This window comes from Erinaceus europaeus, chromosome 17 (assembly GCF_950295315.1).
Source record: "Erinaceus europaeus chromosome 17, mEriEur2.1, whole genome shotgun sequence".
In the NCBI taxonomy this organism is placed as follows: Eukaryota; Metazoa; Chordata; class Mammalia; order Eulipotyphla; family Erinaceidae; genus Erinaceus; species Erinaceus europaeus.
The window spans coordinates 67,620,161-67,640,703 of record NC_080178.1 but is presented as its reverse complement, the minus strand read 5'-3'; the positions used below and the strand labels follow the sequence as shown (position 1 = coordinate 67,640,703).

Genomic DNA, 20,543 nt, shown 5'->3' with positions numbered 1-20,543 from the left:
CAACTTTCATTAACTTATGAAAATGGCCTGAGATATCTTCATACACAAAAAAAATCTTAAGAATTTCTGGTAAATCAAACACTGTGCTCTACATATTTCTAAAACCAGAATAGAGAGCACATAGATATAGATAAAAGACCTATAATAGAGAAAGAAAAACAAATTAAGAAACTCTCCACAAAGCTCTTTTTAAAATTCTTTATATCTTTATTTGATGGATAGAGACAGTCAGAAATTGAGAGCGAAGGGCCTGACAAGGGGAGGGGCCTGCAGGTGCAAAAGCATGTGGTTGGGGATGGAATGTGGGGGGTTGGAACCCGGGACCTTACTCATTGTAACATGTGCACTCAACCAGGTATACCACCACCCAGCCCCCCACAGAACTCTGAAGATGGTAGCATCCACATAAAATTCTAAAATTTAATAAAACAGTTGTGTGAACACTGCAAATGGAGACACCCTCCTGAATACCTTTTGAAAAGATGTATTTATTTATTTTATGAAAGAAAGAAGCCAGAGGCCCCCTGTAGCACACACACTACCAGGAATCAAAAGTAGAATCTGTGTACTGAAAAATTTGTGTTACAGCTCTCCAGTGTTACATAGCCAAGAATGAGACAGGCTGTGTGGAGGGCAGGGAGTTATGTGGGATCAGCTTGATTCTTACCACACCTGATCATCTTTTCTGCCTTGGAAGCCAATCTTTGTCCTATTCAAACTGAGCATGGCATTAGCTGATTGGATACAGACAGAATCAAATAGGATGCTGGGCGACCTGATTGTTATAAACAGAGTCCCCCAAGGTGTGCAGAGAATGCACAGGTTGGCTGCAGACAGAATTGGCCAAAGTGCACTGATTTCTCATTTTATCTTATGCTTGCAAATCCTGCATTCTGCCTACTGAGCCACTTCCTCCACCTCCCTGGCCACAACCATACTTCTTGTTCTGATATAATTGATTTTTGGGGGAAAAAGTATGTGCTAACAAAAATCATGAATATTTTAATAGCTACTCCAGGTCAAGCAGCAGGTGAGATTAACATACTTTATCTTCACTGACATTCTGTGAGTTAACCTGTACTACCTCACAAACAAATCCACCCTCCACTCATCTGCCTCCTTCTCCCTAGGTCACCCTCTCCACACCAAAATCTGATGCACTTAGCACCTGGTAATTCTCTCTGCCTGACCTGAAAACTCTGGATTCTAGAAAACACCTATGTTCCTATTCTAAGGAAAAGTGTAGGAAATGGCAAGTTCTTTTGTTAAGACACCCCGCCAATATCTCCCCCTCCCTTTTTTTATTATTTTCTTTGCCTCAGGTCCATTGGTTCTGGGCCTGCACCATGTATGCACTGCTCCTGGAGGCCATCCTTTTTTTTTTCATTGATATTGTTGCTGCTGTTGGTGTTGGACAGGACAGAAAACAATTGAGAGGTAAGGGAGAGGACAACAGGGAAGGGAAGATAGACACCTGTAGACCTGCTTGACCACTTGTGAGGCAATCCCCCCCCACACAACTGCAGGTTAATAGCTCACATTACAGTGAGCAAGGACTCAGGCTCAAGCCCCTGACCCCCACCTGCCAAGGGAAAGCTTCACAAAATGTGAAGCAGTGCTACAGGTGTCTTGTTGTCTCTCTCTCCCTCTCTACCTTCCCTTCCCCTCTCAATTTCTCTGTCTCTATCCAATAATAAATTAATTAAAATATTTTTTTAAAAATCTGCTGACTCCTAGGAGTGATCATTACAGAGCAGGTACACGCTCAGTCAGGAGTAATGTGGGTCCAAGTGGAGGGGCCTGGAAAAAGAGAAAAACCTAACTGCTCCTTATTTTATAAGAACTCTATACAGGTTCATCTGTAGGGGCAAACAGATCAGTAATCTTTAAGGAAGCAAAGAACAGCAAATGAAAGTGTTTATAACTAGTGTCATTCTAAGTGAAACAGAGACAGGTGAGTCTAATCCGAGTGATCTGGGTTAAGTAAGCATTTAATGAGACTGTAAGAGGGGAAATAGATTATTTTAGCCACCTATATCCAGGAGTCAGTGCCTGGCTATAAGGCTTACACTGTTGTTATGACTAATGATATGTTGCTATGATGATCCCAGAGAAGAAAGATACTAACTCAATCTGGAAGATTAACAGAAGGCTTCACAAATAGGGAAAATTTGAGCTAAATCAGGAATTTAGAGCCCTGTCAAGGAAGGTGGGGAAAAGCTCAAGGAGTTATTTTCCCCTTTTCTCTTCTAGGTTCACTGACTTAAAGTAGATTAGCAGGAGAAAACCAAATTTAATTAGATATTGAGAACAGATATGAAAAGTAAAGCTATCAGACAAGTTAGGCTTGTGTACCTTTCTGAGCTAAAAGGAATAGGGTAGAAGCCCAGGGCATCAAAGGAAAAAAAGGACAACTCACAGGAGAATGGAAATGACAGGTAGGGGAGGCAGCCCCCAGGCAGGACAGAAAGAAGGTTCTTTGAACTGGAGACCCTGAGGAGGAGCCCAGTGGGAAATAGCAAAGGAACTACATGACCCTTGCACAGATACTGCCTCAAACCCTTAGCTGTCAGAGTATCCCACTCCAACAGGGACAACAGGCTGCACTGCCCCTGAAATCAGCTACAAACTCCATGATCTATGGTCCAAATGCGGTGACTGCCTACCTTACCAGGGCACAGTAAAATTTTGGAGAAGGGATGGTTGAATGGCAGGGAATGGACTAGTTAAGAATGCCAGGTTAAGTATAATAGTTAGAGCAGGACCACATGACAATATCGTTTCCTCCATATCTCTACACTTTTTAAAGTTGGGTAATAACTTGATCATATTATATTGTCTTTGCTCATTTCTCAAAGGTCAGTGGGCCACAGGCCTATGCCAGTTTTGGACTCCCAGTTTGGCTATATTAGGTCTGTAATTAGAATATCTCAGGTCTCCAATTGAGTTCTTCTTCAATTTTGTGTTGCCTATTCTGGGCCTTTTGCCATTACACACATTTATCTATTTATTTATATGCAGCACAGGGGAGTGAGTCAAATCAAGGTCTCACACATGTGCAATGTCACCAGGCAACCTCTCTCTCCTTCATTAACCTTTCTGGAGGGGCAGAAAGAAGAGAGAGGGACGATGAGAGGGAGAGACAGCACCACACCACCATCCTCAGAGTCCCTTGGGATTGTCCACACTGCTCCCATGTGATGTCAGGGCTCAGACTGAGTGTCTCTCATACAGCAAGGGATGTGCTCTGCTACATATGCTGCGTCCCAGACGCACTGCAGAGACTTTAAGATAAGTCCATCAGTACCTACACAATAACTTGCTAAGACTTCAATAGGATATAATGGATTGGTAGAGAATGCTGAAAAGGAATTAACATCTTGAATTCCTTTTTAAAGTTTCTCATTGACTCACTTGCAATGTATTTGCATTTTGTTTTATTCCAAACAAGAAATATTTCCTTGTGTCCTTTATCAGTTTTAGTCATTCCTCTCAATTCCTAGCAGGCTAAGATCTTTTCTCAAGAGTGGATACTGAGTTCTGTCAGATGCCCTTTTTGCATGCATTTATATAATCCTGTGATTTTTTTTTCCCTCCTTTAGCATTTTGGTGTGATGTGTTATATTGACTAATTCACAAAAGTGTAAACAGCTTGCATACATCACATTGGCTGTGGTGTATAATTCTTTTTTAAAAAGTAATCTTATTTATTTATTCATTTATTTTCCCTTTTTGTTGCTCTTGTTTTTTGTTACTTCTTTATTGGGGAATTAATGTTTTACATTCGATAGTAAATACAATAGTTTGTATATGCATAACATTTCTCAGTTTTCCATTTAACAATACAACCCCCACTAGGGTATAATTCTTATATGCATTGTTGGATTACATTTACTAATTTTTCAGTAGGAAGTATACAGATTGACAGTCTTTCCATTCTTATAACGGTTTTGTTAATTTGGGTAGTAGGGTAATCCCACTTCATAATATCTGTTTGGAGCATTTCTTATGATTCTGTTTTCTGAAAAGAATTTACAGGTTACTGGTACCTTTTCTTCCTCAAATGCTTTGTAGAATTCACTATCAACCTGGTGTTTCTGTTCTTGAAGTTGCTAATTTTTGTTCAATTTTATAGTAGAGTCTATTCAGGTTATCTACCAATACTTCTTCTCATTTGAACATTGGTTGGCTGTGACTTAAAAAATTGGTTCATTTCTTCTAGCTTGTCAAATGTGGAGCACAGACATACTCATAATACTCCTTTTCTAGCCTCTGAGTGTTTGTAGGATCAGTAATTATAAACCTACTTTATTTCTGATATAAACAATTTATGTCTTCTTTTTTTCTGAGTATGATTATCAGTTTGGTTGATGTCTTAGAAAAAGCAGATTAAGATATCATGGATTTTCTCCATTGATTTGTTTTTTTTGTTTGTTTGTTTGTTTGTTTTCCTCCAGGGTTATTGCTGGGCTCGGTGCCTGCACCATGAATCCACCGCACCTGGAGGCCATTTTTCCCCCCTTTTTGTTGCCCTAGTTGTTGCAGCCTCGTTGCGGTTATTATTGCCATTGTTGACGTTGCTTTGTTGTTGGATAGGACAGAGAGAAATGGAGAGAGGAGGGGAAGACAGAGAGGAGGAGAGAAAGATAGACACCTGCAGACCTGCTTCACCGCCCGTGAAGCGACTCCCCTGCAGGTGGGGAGTCGGGGGCTCGAACCGGGATCCTTACGCCGGTCCCTGCGCTTTGCGCCACATGCGCTTAACCCACTGCGCCACCGCCCGACCCCCTGATTTGTTTTTTCAACTCTATTGATTTCTGCATTGGTTTTCATTATTTCTTTTCTCCTCTTTATTGGGATTTATGTTCTCTTAATGTTCTCTTAATTTCCAAGGGTATAACCTTAGATTATTGCTCCACGTGTTTTTCTTTCCAATGCATGCAGTGTTATTCAATGTATAATCAATTGTTTATATTATTTCATGTTTTCTGTTACACCAGCAGTTCGACATTCTTTTGTTATTCTAAATATCAATACATAGCCTTCACATTAAAAAATGTACCATAATCAACAAAAGTGCTGATACCTCTCCTAGATACTGTTAGGATTTAGGGACTCTTTAAAAGAATTTGATCACATACACCAATATACAATCTATTCTTAACAAATAGTTTAATCATCAATATTGTGTGTATTGACTTACACTTACCTGCATAGTTATCTTTTGTTATTCATCACTTCTTTTTTTATATACTTATTCATTTGTTCCCTTTTTTGTTGTCCTTGTTGTTTTATTGTTTTAGCTATTCTTGTTATTGATGTCATCATTATTGGATAGGACAGAGAGAAATGGAGAGAGGCAGGGAAGACAGAGAGTGGGAGAGAAAGACAGACACCTGCAGACCTGCTTCACCACTCATGAAGGGACCCCCCTGCAGGTGGGAAGCTGGGGGCTCAAACCATGATCCTTACACCAGACCTTGGTCTTTGCACCACCTGCACTTAACCTGCTGTGCTGCCGCCCGACTCCCGTTATTCATCATTTCTTCCTATATCTTTGATCTCCCATTGTTGAGATTTCACTTCTACTGAAAAATATGCCTCAGTAATTCCTTTAATATGCATTTCCTAGTGATACTTTGTTTGGTGTAACTGTGGTTTCTCAACTATAATTTATTGTGCTATTATTTCAAGAATCACAGTGGTTCTTCTGAAGCTTTTTTTAATAACCTCCAATGCTGTCACTCTACTAAATTTGTTGTCTGGAGTCTGGAGATTTCTAATTCTCTTAATTATTTGTACCATGTTTTTACTTTTGTTCATTGAGAGATTTTTAGTTCTGTCTCAGAAAAAACATGGAGGGGCCAGGTGCTGGTGCACATAGTACTATGCACAAGGACCCACACAAGGACCCAGGTTCAAGCCCCCAGCTTCTCACCTATAGCAGGTATGCTTCACAAGCAGTGAAGCACATCTGTTAGGTGTCTCTCTATCTATCTATCTATCTCCCATTCCCCTCTCAATTTCTCTCTATCCTATCTAATCAAATGGGAATAAGGAAGGAAGGAGGGGTGGAGGGAAGAAAAAGAGGCAGAAAGGAATGGAGAAAAGGAGGGAGGTAAAGGAAGAAATGGCTGCCAGGAGAGGTAGATTCCCAGTGCTGGCACCCCAACAATAACCCTGGAGTTAAAACAAGAAGAGAAAAATAAAAGGAAAAATAAAAAATCATGGGGGGGCTAGGTGGTGACACACTTGGTTGAACTCATGTGTTAACAATTTGCAAGAATCCAGGTTCAAGACCCGGTCCCTCACCTGCAGGGGAAAAGCTTCACAAGTGGTAATGCAGTGCTGCAGATGTCTGTCTGTCTCTGGCCCTCTATGTCACCCCCCTTCTGCCTCTATTTCTGGCTGCCTCTATCATATAAATAAAAATAATTTTAAAAACAATAAAAGTATTAAAAAGAAAAAAGAATATAAGGTAACTTACTATCGTTAAGTATCTACCTACCTATATATCTATCTGGATTAAATAGCTAACTCAAGCTATGAAATCATATATACATGAGTCCCTGGCTCTACACACACACACACACACACACACACACACACACACACACACACTGATTCACTCACTTACTTGCACACACATGCAAGTTCACAGACTCAACTTCATGCTAAAGCTTTCTATTTTTTTATCTGAGTTGGTGTTGCATATTTTCCTTATAGGTGGTGCTGTGGCTTTACGATTAGACTTCTCTTTCCTTTATATGGCCAAAGTGGGGAAAGGCAGTAATGAGGTTAGAGTCAGGAAAGAGTTTAACTTGTGAGGAAGGTCCAAGCCAGACACAAGAGTTCTGTGAACCCTCTCTTGCTCGAGGTCAGACCACAACCACTTCCCTGCAAAAAAATTGGGTTCAGGGCCAGGCAGTGGTGCACATGGTTAAGTGCTCACAGTACAGTGTGCAAGGACCCAGCTTCAAGATCCTGGTCCCCACCTGCAGGGAAAAAGCTCCACAAATTCTCCCTTCCTCTCCCATTCTATTCCCCCCTCCCCTCTCAATTTCTGTCTATCCAATAAATAAATAAATGAATAAATAAATAAAAGCAAATAAACTGTGTTGAATTAAACAAAACAACAACAACAACAACAAAAGCTTGGGTTCTTCATCCCTGGGCTTCAATCCTTGGGCAGAAGGTGATGGAAATTAAGCCACCCTAGATGCCATCAGCCAATTCCATCAGGACTCAGTATTTGGTTGAGTATTTGGTTCAGTTCTCTGCCTCTGCCAGGATTATAGCACTTCACACCCACAGAAGAGCTCACTGATGGGGGCTTTCTGTTTCCACAGTCTCTGCCTTCCCCTAGACCAGGTAGCCAACAGCATTACAACCACCAGCCTTCAGATCCACAGACTCCTGGTTGACTCAGGCAAAGCTGGTGAAGTCTTCCTATTGATCGGTGAGTAAAAGAGAAGGGTTGCCTGTTGCAGCCTATTCTGCCATGTCTATTGTCTTTATAGATTTGACATCTGCATATATTCAACATACAGTATATTTTATATTAATATCAATTTATATGTTTGTTCTTTTCTCTTTTTACTTTTTAGAAAAATATTATTAAAGGTCTATGTGGGCTGGGGAGATAGCATAACGGTTATGCAAAAAGGCTTTCATGTCTGAAGCACCACAGTTCTCATATTCACTCCCAGAACCACTGTAAGCCAAAGCTAAGCAGTGCTCTGATAAAATAAATAAATGAATAATTGTTTTAATGTTGAGAGGGGGAATGTGTATGTGTTTCTTATTGGCAATTGTGTTGTTTTCATCTTATTGCACTCATAGCTTCTAATAGCTCAAATCTTCAAATCTTCACTTAGCTTCCAGAACTTTTAATTTCCTTAATTTCCTCAATGACCCCATAGTTAGTGAATAGGTTGCTGTTTGGTCTCCCCATATGTGATTTTTTTTCTAACTTACTTTTTCATGGTTAAGGTCTAATTTCATCCCATTTAAACTGAAAAGTTACTTGCTGTGATTTCAATCTTCCTGAATTTATTGACACTTCTTCTTGCCCCAGCATGGGATCTATCTTCAAAAATGTTTCATGAGCACTACAGAAAAATGTATACAACTTCAGTTTTTACCATTTTGTTTATTCATTTTGGAGAAAGACAGAAATTGAAAGAGACAGAGAGGAAGAGAAACACCTGTAACACTGCTTCATCACTTGTGAAAGTCATGCCCCCCACTCCCCATCCATCCCATCCCCCACAGTAGGGGTCAGAGGTTGGACCCTTGGTCACGACACACTGCCCTGTCATGTGTGTGCTCCAGTAGGTACACCACCACCTGGTCCCCTTAACTTTCTTTTGTTCTTGCCACCAGGGTTATTGCTAGGGCTCAGTTCCTCACAGCCAATGTATACCACTCCTGGTGGCCAGGTTTTTGATTCTTTTATTCTGATAGAGACTGAGAGAAACTGGGGGTGGAAGGGAAAGAAAGAGAGATACCTGAAGCACTGATCCGTCACTAATGAGGTATTCACACACACACACACACACACACACACACACACACACACACACACACAAACACAGTTAAATCATAGTCTTCAAACATGGTAACTTGCAGACCCGACTGGGTGCGCACCACCATCTAGCCCCTGTGTACAAGTTTCTAGATGATGCAAGATACATTTTACTTATTTGTTTAAACTCTAACTTGTGAAGGTTAGTTTTGAGTCTTGGAATATCACATCAAAACAATCTAGGCATTTATTAAATCTATTAAGCTTAATCATAAAACCAAGTTAGATATTTTTCTGATTAGATAATATAAGTTAATTCCTGAGTAATAAACACAAGTAGAATAAAGGCATCATATTCAATATTATAATTTTTAAATAAGGATGTTTAAAATTAAGCCTTAATATTTCAGATTAGTTGGATCATATTTAGTGATCCACAATTAGTCCTAGACCACATTTCTTAAATAATAAATAAATGTTGGTTAGTTTTATTATATTCTTGATTTCAGAATTTATGTTAATGCTATCAATCATATGTGAATTAATTTTATAGCTTATGCAGGGACTAGCAGACAGGTCTTACCGAGGTGTTTGGTTTTTTTGTTATTATTATTATCTATATTTATTGGATAAGACAAGAAGAAATTGAGAGGGTAGGGGGACATAAAGAGAAAGACAGACAGACACCTGCAGCCCTGCTTCACCAATCACAAAACTTTCCCTCTGCAGGTGGGAACCAAGGGCTTGAAACCAGATGCCTAAGCATTGTGACATGTGCACTCAACCAAGTGAGCTACCATCTGGCCCCTTACCAAGATTTTTTTAGCAGCGTTTTGGAAGCTCAACAGAGCCATCTAGTGGCCTGAGGGCTTTTAAACTATAAGTAGGCTTCTTAGCTTAATCACTAACTCCTGACCAAGAGCTAAAGCAGGGTAGGGCAGAGATAATCCAGTGGTTACGCAAAGAGACTCTCACAGCCCCACCTCTAGGCCTCCGAGGTATAGATCTTCTCCTGAGTTTCCTGGTTAGTTCTCTGTTCCCTGGTGTCAGCACAGGGCCTTCCCCCTGCTACTGCAGCTTCTGAGGGCAGTAGCAATGGAGAATCACAGTTGCATCTGGTGAGCCTTAGGGGAGTCCTCTCCTCCCTTCAGCTGTCTTTTTGTTGGTGAAACAGACTGGAGGTGGTGTCTCAACTGGTAAACTGCCAGACCATTACCAGCCACTTAATCTCTCCCTAGGTTCCTCTCTGTCCCAGAGCCACATATATTTGCACTCACCAGTGATTTGGTGGGTTCCTGAATTCATCCTAGTCCTGTCTTGTTGCAGTCCCAAATGATCTCCTTTGGTATTCCTAGCTGACAGAGGAGGGGAGGGGAGGGGAGGGGAGGGGAAGGGAGGGGAGGGGAGGGGAGGGGAGGGGAGGGGAGGGGAGAGGAGAGGAGAGGAGAGGAGAGGAGAGGAGAGGAGAGGAGAGGAGAGGAGAGGAGAGGAGAGGAGAGGAGAGGAGAGGAGAGGAGAGGAGACACATTTGCTGCTGCTCCGTAGCCCCAACTCCAGAAGTCTTATTTCCTCTTTTTCAACTGGGGCACTTTCATTTTCCTTTTTTTCTTTAACAAATGTTTTGGCTAGAAATTCCAAAACTATATTTAATAACAGGCCAGGAAATAGTCCACATAAACATTATGGTTGCTTTGTTGTGGGCATATCCCAGGGTCTTGTCCAGCACAATAGCATTGACAGGAATTTTGGTGCTATGGCACCATTCTCTTGAAAACAACAACAACTAGAAGTAAACGAATTGTCTCCAAAACTTTGTGAGAGCTCTGGTGGTAATTGTTAGAAAGGTAAGGGCAGGGAGTCAGGCTGTAGCGCAGCGGGTTAAGCGCAGGTGGCGCAAAGCACAAGGACCCGCATAAGGATCCCAGTTCGAGCCCCGGCTCCCCACCTGCAGGGGAGTCACTTCACAGGCTGTGAAGCAGGTCTGCAGGTGTCTATATTTCTCTCCTCCTCTCTGTCTTCCCCTCCTCTCTCCATTTCTCTCTGTCCTATCCAACAATGACAACAACAATAATAACTACAACAATAAAACAACAAGGGCAACAAAAGGGAATAAATAAATAAAATAAATATAAAAAAAAGAAGAAAAGAAAGGTAAGGGCATAGAACTTTAGTTCTGGGTATAGTGTGGAACTATATCCTGTAGTCCTACAATCTGATAAATCAGTATTAACCACAAATGGAAAAAAAAAATGGCTTAAAAATAAATTGAAAATGTGTCTTTCTGTGCATGTACTACTGTTTATTCAATTTGGAATTCATTGTACTTCCTGAATATGGCTCTGGGTATCTGTTCCTTTACCTGCTTCAGGAGGTTCTTGGCTATCTTTTCTACAAATCTAAGTTCTATCCTTTACTCTCTCTTCTCTGACAGGAAATACTATAATACACATGCTATTCCTCTTGAAACTGTCCCACATATTTTTATGTTAGTCATTTTTTCTAATTTTTCACTTTTTCAATTTCTTGTTGTTGATGTTGATTTACTGCTACTTTATCCTCTAGTGCACTAGGATAACTTTAACCTGCAGATTAATTTTGAGGATAACTTTGGGTTTTTTTTTAATTATTTTATTATTCATTTATTTTCCCTTTTGTTTCCCTTTTGTTGTCCTTGTTTTATTGTTGTGGTAATTATCATTGTTGTTGTTATTGATGTCATTGTTGTTAGATAGGAAAGAGAGAAAAGGAGAGAGGAGGGGAAGACAGAGTGGGGGAGAGAAAGATAGAAACCTGCAGACTTGCTTCACTGCCTGTGAAGCAACTCCCCTGCAAGTGGGGATCCAGGGCCTCGAACCAGGATCCTTACTCCAGTCTTTGTGTTTGGAGCCACGTGTGCTTATCCCACTGCTACCACCCAACTATGAGGATAACTTTAAACTTCAGCCTTTACCAATCCATTGCTGAATCCTCTACTGTATTTTTAGTTGACCCACTGGATATTTATATCCAAAATATCTGTGTGGACATCTCACACTTCCTTAATCTTTGCTGATTTTTTTTTTCCTAATATGCACTGCATTTCTGTAGACATTGCTAACACTGATATCTTAAAGATCTCAACAGTAGCTTAAATAGTTCTGAATTATGTGGATTGGAGGTTATAAGTGGATTCCTCTAATTTCTTATTAATTCTGGTAATGCTAGAGAATTTAAACTGGGCATCTGTATGTGAGTGAGCCTGGGGGACTGTTGGGCAGTAAGCCAGTTCCCCCCTGCTTAAAGCCTCTCTCAATTCCTGCTTAACTAAGCACAACCCTGCTGGTTTAACACTGCTGTCTATTTACATAACACTGTTAACTAAGCACTGCCCTGTTATGCAGGACTAGCTTCACAGGAGGGAGAGAGAGAAGACCAGGGACTCATGGCTGAGTGGTACACAGTTCAGTCTTTATTCATGTGGAACGCAGCACAATCTAAGATCTCTCTAATCACAATCCTGTCCTTATATATCCTGAGGCGGAATTGTCAGGTCCGAAGAGGATGTACGTAGGATAGGGAGTGGGAAGAAGGAAAGAAAAAATAACGCAAGAAACAATGAGGATTAAACCAATGTCCTGGAAGCAGGGCAGTGCTTAGTTAACAGTGTTATGTAAATAGACAGTATTAAACCCGAAGGGCAGTGCTTAGTTAAGCAGGATTAGAGACAGAGGCTTTAAGCAGGGGGGAGCTGGCTTACTGCCCAACAGGGGACTTCAGGAATTTATAGCTTTGAAAATATAGCAGCATCTTTGTACTGTGTTCACATAAGTTTCAGGAGTCAGGAATTCATATGTTATGCTCAGACAGTTTACACACAAGATCCAGTGGGCCAGGGTAGTGATCAAGAGTTCACAGTCCCTGGAGATTAGTGTCAAGTTATAGCAGCCCTGCAAGTTGTTTGCCATTGCCTCACTAACTTGTGTGTTGAGTTTGAGCAGATCATGAAACTGGGATACCAGTAATGGAGCAGGTATAAAAGGAGTAGAGTCCTACTCACAACTTCACATAGAACTAAAATTCCAAGTCTGTCTCTAACTCAATTAGCTTTTAGCTACAGGTGAGGTAAGCACTCAGAAAGTGTCTTTAAGGTTTGTTACTATGAAAACTGAGACCCACTGTACTCTTTCCCAAACATTCCAATCAAGACAGTGAAAAAACACAACATGGTGCATGCCATTTTATCCTCTGTTATGAAAATTTGGTTCACATAGATTTCAGGTTAGTCAAAATTATTCTCATTGGTATAGTTTTCCTGTACTTTCTGGGGACCATAATCACAGGTTTTCCCTATTTGGAAAATACAGATTAGCAATCTAAACTCATGACATGCAGTAACTATCTGTCTTTTCTTCCTAGAGTCATGGCCACAGTAGAGAATGACCAGGAGGTCCTGATAAGCAGCAAACCAAGACCAAATCTCCAAGAGATGCTGAGAGATGTGGGACTGGCAGTTGAGTACTGGTTACCAAAGCTGCAGGAACACCTGGGTGTCACCTGTGCTGAGGCCATACAATATCTAGGGAAAAAAGACCTACAGAAACTGAAAACTCAGGCACAATATCCCTGGGAGGAAAAAGCTCTGGAAAAGCTTCTAAAACAATCTCATTTAAGTACACTTTCACCACTGAAGGAGTCTCCAATGGAAATGATAAAGAAAGCACAGAAGAAAGCAGAGAAGTTTCTGCAGAAGCTAAGAAGTCAGCTATCAGAAGGAAGAAATCGAGAGGAAGAATCAGTCAGGGGAAATGAGGCAGAGCTAAGGCAGGCAATGGATATTCCCAAGGATTACTGGCCATCTCCAGAAAAGTCCCTAAAAGAAGTCACAGAAATCATGCAGAGACCACTCAAGTTCATGGAGGACACACTGTCCCAAAGGCAAAATCTCCCTGATAAAGAGCTGATTAGATTGGCATCTGGAGGACTAGCCCTGCAGGGAATTTTCAAGACAAGCTCCCAAAAGAGCCTGTTAGAGAAGAGAGAGGAGCTGCTCAGAGTGCCTGAGAAATTCTCATTCTTTGGTCCTGAACAGGGAACACAAATGGAAACAAAGGAATTTACATCTTCCCAGCAGAAATCCATCTTCACCAAGACAATAGAGAAACTGGGCTTCAGTGCAATTGCTGGGACCAAGGGTGGAGGCTGGGGATGTAGCCTGGAAGCTGGTATGGATCGCAGCAAACATTCAGAATCTAGTGAAATTGGACAGTCACATGCTCAGCACTCATACTACTGTGCCACCACATTATGCTACGTCCCAGTGGTCTCCTGCCACTTTCTCGCTGATCAGCTCCAGCTCTCCAATGCTGCTCTCCAGAAACTGAAACAAATTGAAGAACTGATCAGTGAGACTTCAGATGCAGACAGTGTGAAATACAGTATTGAAGACTTTTTCCAAAGGTTTGGCTCTCATGCTAACCAGGGCCCTCTGCACCTTGGAGGAATCTACTGGTGGAAAGCCATTTCAGAGGGATTCCAAAGTGAGCAGCTGGAAGAAGTGAAACAGATATCAGCAGAAGCCTTGGATAGTTACATAAAGGGCAGCTACACTGGTTTGGGGATCAATGTTGCAGCAGAAGTAGATGTGTCTAACTCCCAATCAGAAGCATATTCTCATAGCTTTCACTTAATAAATCACCAAACCAAAGTCCAACTATCTGCAGCCCAAACAGGTGGCCCACCAGAAGCAAGTGACATTTTGCAGTGGAAAGCTGGGCTAGTTGCCAGTAATAAAACCTGGTGTGTCATTGACCAGGAACTTCAGCTGGTTCCTGTTTGGGACATCATCCTCTCCAACCACAGAAGTGAGTTTAAGGATCCTCTTAAAGTAGCTGACTGCCTGAAAGATGCCTACACAGCTCTGACTGGCCTCACCGCCATGATACATAGAGGAAAGGATTTACTAAATGCTGATGAAGAAGCTAGAGCATTCCTAGAAGAGGTGAAATCCTGGCAGGTTTCTGATCCTGAAGAGCAGCTTAAACAAATGGTAAATTTCATGCAAATGTTAAGCCAGAAAACAAAAAGTTATCATACTTGGATTAACATCTGTCTCACAGACTCACACCTGCAGAATTTCCTGATAAACACTGTCAACTATTGCAAGGAGTCTCCCATTCATAATACTGCCTTGATTAAGTCTCGCTTGTGCAGCCTCTTGGATCCTCACATCTATGAAGTGACAAGCTTTCCTCAGGCTCAATCCATCAGGCAGTGGATCTTCCACAAAGAGTCACAGCAAGAACAGGCCAACATCTGCCAATTCTCTGAGTTAATAAAGCATTTAAATGAAATCCAAGATGATCTTATGAATATGAAGGCCAAGACCAAGTCCCCAGAAAGAGTAGAGGAAGCTCAAAGAACAGCCACTAAAGAGGTTAGTTTGTTTCTTGGCAACTTCCTCATTCACCTCCAAGAGGCAAAGCAGCATGATATACAACTATTGCTACTTTCCATTGCAACTGCTGTAGGGTATCATAAGGTTAACTATAGTTTTCAATATCTCCTGGGGTGTGATGAGTTATACTTCCTAGTGAATGAAATGCAAAGTGCCCATGATAAATACCAGAAGCTCAAAAATATTTGCAGCTACAGGGCACAGGCATTCCTAGTGCTCACAAGTCTGACAGCTACTGCTGGAGTCACAGCTGTTTCTCCACAGGAGAAAACTCAACGTCTGGAATTTTTAAGAAAGCACAAGGGACAGCCATTGTCAAATGAAGTTACAAATATCCTTAGCAAACACGGAGCAAGTCATGACTGGGAAACCCTAGAGAAAAACTTGAGATTGCTCACTGATGGGCATTATGAAGTCCCTACATCTTCACTACAAATAGATAAGGTCAAAAAAGAATTACAAAATACCTTCCATGAGAGGAAACCGCCACATACACTGCATGAGAATGAAAATGATAAGTGGCAAGTGATAGAAAATGAAAACTTCCTTGAATTACTCCAGCGCCTGGGCCTGGACAGTCACTACCCAAAAAGGTTGAGCAGAGCTAACTTTCAGTTGGTATTTAAGACTTCTGTGTATAACAGCCAGCCCAGCTCTGAACAAGAGTTCCCCTTCTATTTCCTGCAGAAGCTGCAGATGCTGGATTGTGGACTGAGATACCTAGTATTGGGAGGTCATGAAAACACAGATAATCAGCACCATCCAGATGCATTAGATCAAGAAAATGAAACATTTGATCCATTTGAAGATCTTTCTGAAAACAGCTATACTGTCAGTGATCTTTCAGCTTCTAATCGCAGACCCCACATTCACCCTATGGATATTCAGATGGCAATTCTTCACTGTGCAGATGATTTTGCCAGGCAGTATATTTTGGGGAAACTGTCCATATGTCAGTATGCACTCCCTCTCCTCATTCCTAATCCCTGTAATTCTCAAATTGAATTCTCTCTCTGGTCTCTCAGGCAAGTTAGGAAAAACTGGCAACAAGCAAATAATATCTCAAACGAGGAGAAGTACAACTACACAAATCAGCAGATGTGCCGTGTCTCTGCCCCAGTGGTGTCCTTTATTAGAGTAGGAGATGGATTCTCTGCTTCAAAATCCCAGATCATGAACTGTCTTCTCAGTAAACGGAAACATGATGTCTTTTTCCATCGGCATTGCAAAGGGAGCACCAGAGACTGTGTCTTAATGGCGGGTGTTGTAGAAATCTACTGGTTCTGTCCTGGGGGAGATGAGGAGGACAGATTTGACAAATGTGTGGCCTTCACCAATCTTCACGGAGATACTAAAGTATACAAGCAACAACTCAACTTTCTTCTCAAGATCTCCTCCATCATTGTATTACTGATGTCAACTTCAGGTGATGATAAAGAAAACCGAAAATTTATCCAGGAACTGAATCAGTCATCATCAAAGTCATTAATCTTCCTGATTGATGACAAAGAAAAAATGCCCAATAAAGCTAAAAAAAGGGTGAGTATTGGGCTCAGGAACAGAAATGAGGCAGAATTAACAGAAGAGCTCACAATGGCAATCAGGCGACTCCTGGAGCTCTCTGACACTGCTCTCAGCTTAGAGGACTGTGCCAGGGTTGCTCACAGTCAAGGATTCATTATTGATGAAGATCACACAGAGTGTAAGGAAGCCAAAGGAAAGGCTGACACACTAGTGGCACTACTGAGAGATATGGATAAGTCACATATGAAAGAATATTCACTGCCACTTCAGGGAAAGCTGTGGCATTCATGGTGTAAACAGGACAAAGAACTCTATCACCTGAAAGAAAAAGGAACTAGGAGCATTGAACAACATAAGAGTGAAATAGAGGCTAAAAAACAAAACATACGACAACAACAGTTGAGCAGAGCAATTTCTCTCAATAATTTCATGAAATCTGTCCTTGAAGTTTTCCAAAGCCAAACAGGACCTCACAAACTCTTCATCTTGCAATGGCTCAGTATGTTTTTGGATGATCTGACTACAAAGGACTTGGAAAAACTAAATGAAAAGAAAAAGGGTTTGTGGACAGAGAAAGAAAAAGAAAAGCAAGTGGCACCAAAGAACAACAAACTGAAACATTTTGAATATGACATAGAAGTTATCAACACAAAAATTACTGATTGTACCCTGGTGGTTGAGCATATTCTCAGAGAAATTGGTCAGATCTATGAGGCACTAGAAGAAGCATCCTCCACAAAAGATAATTTTTTTCATTCCCTTCCAGAGATTGCTGCAGATCTGATGATATCTGGGGTTCCCATTGAGCTGATGGATGGGGAAGCTGCATATGTGCCTCTAAAGTGGGTGGCAGCTGTTTTTGACAAAGTCTCTGAGAAACTGGGGAACAAGCGACTGTTTGTTCTCTCTGTCCTGGGACTGCAGAGCTCAGGGAAGTCCACCTTGCTGAACGCCCTGTTTGGGCTGCAGTTCACTGTCAGTGCTGGCAGGTGCACCCAGGGGGCATATATGCAGCTCCTCAAGGTGGAGGAGACATTCACAGAGGAACTTGGATTTGACTTTTTACTTGTCGTGGACACAGAAGGGCTCCGCGCCCCAGAATTCAGCAGTAAATCCCAGAATCGTGACAATGAGTTGGCCACCTTTGTCATTGGACTTGGAAACTTGACTCTCATCAATATTTTTGGGGAAAACCCTTCAGAAATGCAAGATATCCTACAAATTGTTGTCCAAGCCTTTCTGAGGATGAAGCAAGTGAAGATATCCCCAAGTTGTCTCTTTGTCCATCAGAATGTGGGGGAAGTTACAGCTAAGGAGCAAACCATGGAAGGACGAAGGCAGCTAGTGCAGAGGTTAGATGAAATGGCAGCTACAGCAGCTGAACAAGAACAGTACTCAGATGTAACCTGCTTCAGTGACGTCATTAAGTTTGATGTTAACACTCAAGTCTTCTACTTTGCTCACCTCTGGGATGGTAACCCCCCAATGGCCCCCCCCAATCCTCGCTACAGCCACAACATCCAGGAACTAAAAAGTAATATTCTTAAAACTGCCAAAGAGACATCTAGGGGGAGCATCATGAAGATATCAGGTGTAAACTTACGCATTCAAGATCTGTGGAGGGCCCTGCTGAATGAGAACTTCATTTTCAGTTTCAGGAACACCCAAGAGGTCATAGCCATGAGTAAGTTGGAAACCATGTATAACTCCTGGTCCTGGAAGCTGAGAAGTCATGTGCTAGATTTGCACGACCATCTCATTAACCAGATTCAAAATGGAAAAATCCAGACAATCACCACAAGCACACTTGAGGCTGAAGTAAGAGAAAAATATGAAGCCATCAAAAAAGAACTGCAAACATATTTCAAAGAAGATCCTGATTCTGCAATACTGGTTCAATGGGAAGAAATTTTTGAAAATAAGCTAATATACCTTAAAGAGACACTTGTATCTGAGAGTAAAAGAAAAGTCAATGAACTTATTAGTTTAAAAAAAAGTCAAGAAAAATTGGATAGCAAAAAAGCTGTCTATGAAAAGGAAATACTAAAAAGAAGTCGAGAGTTGGCTTCATCTGTTAATGGCACAGAACTCAGTGAGGAGGAGCTACACAGGAAATTCAATCAGCTTTGGACAACGTGGATCACTGATGTGACCTCAACTCTTCAACCAGTTCCAGAACCAACAATTAAAGAGGATGCTGAGGGTATCCTTTGGGAATATTTCCAGAAGGAGACAAATCTGAGTGACATTTTGAGTAAATATTCTGGGGAAAAGTTTCAAATTGATTATAAAAACCATATCCACATGACCAAGATATGCTATCTAGTTCAAATGAAATTACAGGTTCAAGATAAAGAGTCCATAGATGTAACTACTGAACACATTGTTTCAAAATTTGATGAAACTATTAAGGATATTTTGGGGAAAATGTGTGACTACAATTCAAGTTATTTCCATAAAATCCTGGAAATTATTGAAGAGGAAGTGAACTCTGCATCCACTAATGAAAGGTACACATTTACAAGTAGATACAAAATTGACTTATCTCTGAGTTTATTTAAAAAAGCATCAGCTATATTTAATAAGATGCACAGGGCATTCAAAAAAGCAAATGACCCAAAAAAATACCTGGAAAGCAAAAAAAATGATTTCTTCACAAGCTTTCAGATTTCATGTCAAGGAGCAACATCAATCAAAGCATTTGTTGATTTCCTGTGGCAGAAGCTCACCCCTGCTGTCTCTACTACCATAGAGGGAAAAATTGTCCCTGAAATTGCTGGGGACATGCGAGCAACCTGCCCTGCTTTCAATGGAAACAGGTCCAAGCTGGAGAAATACATTCTCATCTCTCTGGCAGAAGAAGAAAATTTTGTTAAGTACTGGCAATACATACATAAACCAGAAACAGTTTTCAATGACTATATTGAAAATCATATTAGAAGCTATTTTTCAGAAAAGGGATATGAAAAAAGGAAATATTTTTTAAAAACAAATTTAGAAGGCATAAAAACTATTATATGCTCAGCTATTCAAGAGTCTACAGTAAAATCTAAAGATAAAAGCTGCACTGTGTCTGGGTGGTTGGATTTCTTCTGTGATCTCCTGGGGAGTAATCTGATTTTCCCACGGAAAGACCTGATAAACATTGAACACCAGGAGATAAAAGATGTTGAATTTCTCAAACAATCCATGACTGAAGCTGTGGATCCTGCAATGGACACTGTAGAACACAACTGTCTGAGTGTGCCTATAGAGAAAATGGTTCCTGAAATCAGGAAAAAACTCTCTGAACATCTCGGTGGTTGCTGGAAACAGTGTCCCTTCTGCGGAGCCATTTGTACAAACACAATCCCTAACCATGACGGAGACCACAGTGTTCCTTTCCACCGTCCAAAGGGAATCAATGGAATAAAATGGATCAACACAGACAACTTTTCCATTGATTTCTGTACTTCTTCTGTAGCAAGTGACTGCTCTTTTGTTTTTAGTGATGGCAGGAAATTCCCATATAAGAACTACCAACAGGCAGGAGGGGAGTTTGCCACATGGAGCATCACCCCTGATTTATCCACCCAGCCGTACTGGAAATGGTTTGTCTGTCACTTCAGACAGGACCTAGAAGAAGCATATAAGAAAAGATTTTCAGGTCTGGGTGAAATTCCTAATTCATGGACAAAAATCACAAAACAGGATGTAATTGATGACTTGAAAAAGCTGTAGTCAAAAGAGAGCTCAGTATCTAAATAAAAGATGGGGAAGATGGCAAGGAATAGAAGGCTACCCATCCCACCCTAGGAATATGACAATGTTATGAAAAAGACTCATGCCTAAGGCTTGGAAGATCAGGTTCAATCCCCAGCAGCACCACAAGTGTGGAGAAAGAATTAGGTGGGGAGTGGGAGTAGAGTGCAGATACCTACCACAGGGAGATGAGAGGTTGTACATGTGGTGACAACTGTCCTATAACCCACTATTTCCGCCAATCAAATATTAAAAAATAAAATGAAATTATTGTGCCATCAAAAATAAGTAATTTTTAAATTATCAATATATATTGTA

General features: G+C 41.0%; 1 protein-coding gene across 1 annotated transcript; it reads left to right on the top strand.

Annotated features, from left to right (window-relative positions):
- Window positions 1-12,924: 12,924 nt before the first annotated feature.
- Window positions 12,925-20,204, top strand: LOC103117701 (interferon-induced very large GTPase 1-like). The gene has a single exon (XM_007527811.3). It carries the CDS (start codon window positions 12,927-12,929, stop codon window positions 20,202-20,204), a length of 7,278 nt encoding a protein of 2,425 aa, XP_007527873.2. The 5' UTR covers window positions 12,925-12,926.
- Window positions 20,205-20,543: the final 339 nt, after the last annotated feature.

Bases quoted from the DNA above. Each gene is read 5' to 3' on its own strand.
- LOC103117701 (XM_007527811.3), top strand. From the start codon at position 12,927: ATGGCCACAGTAGAGAATGACCAGGAGGTCCTGATAAGCAGCAAACCA.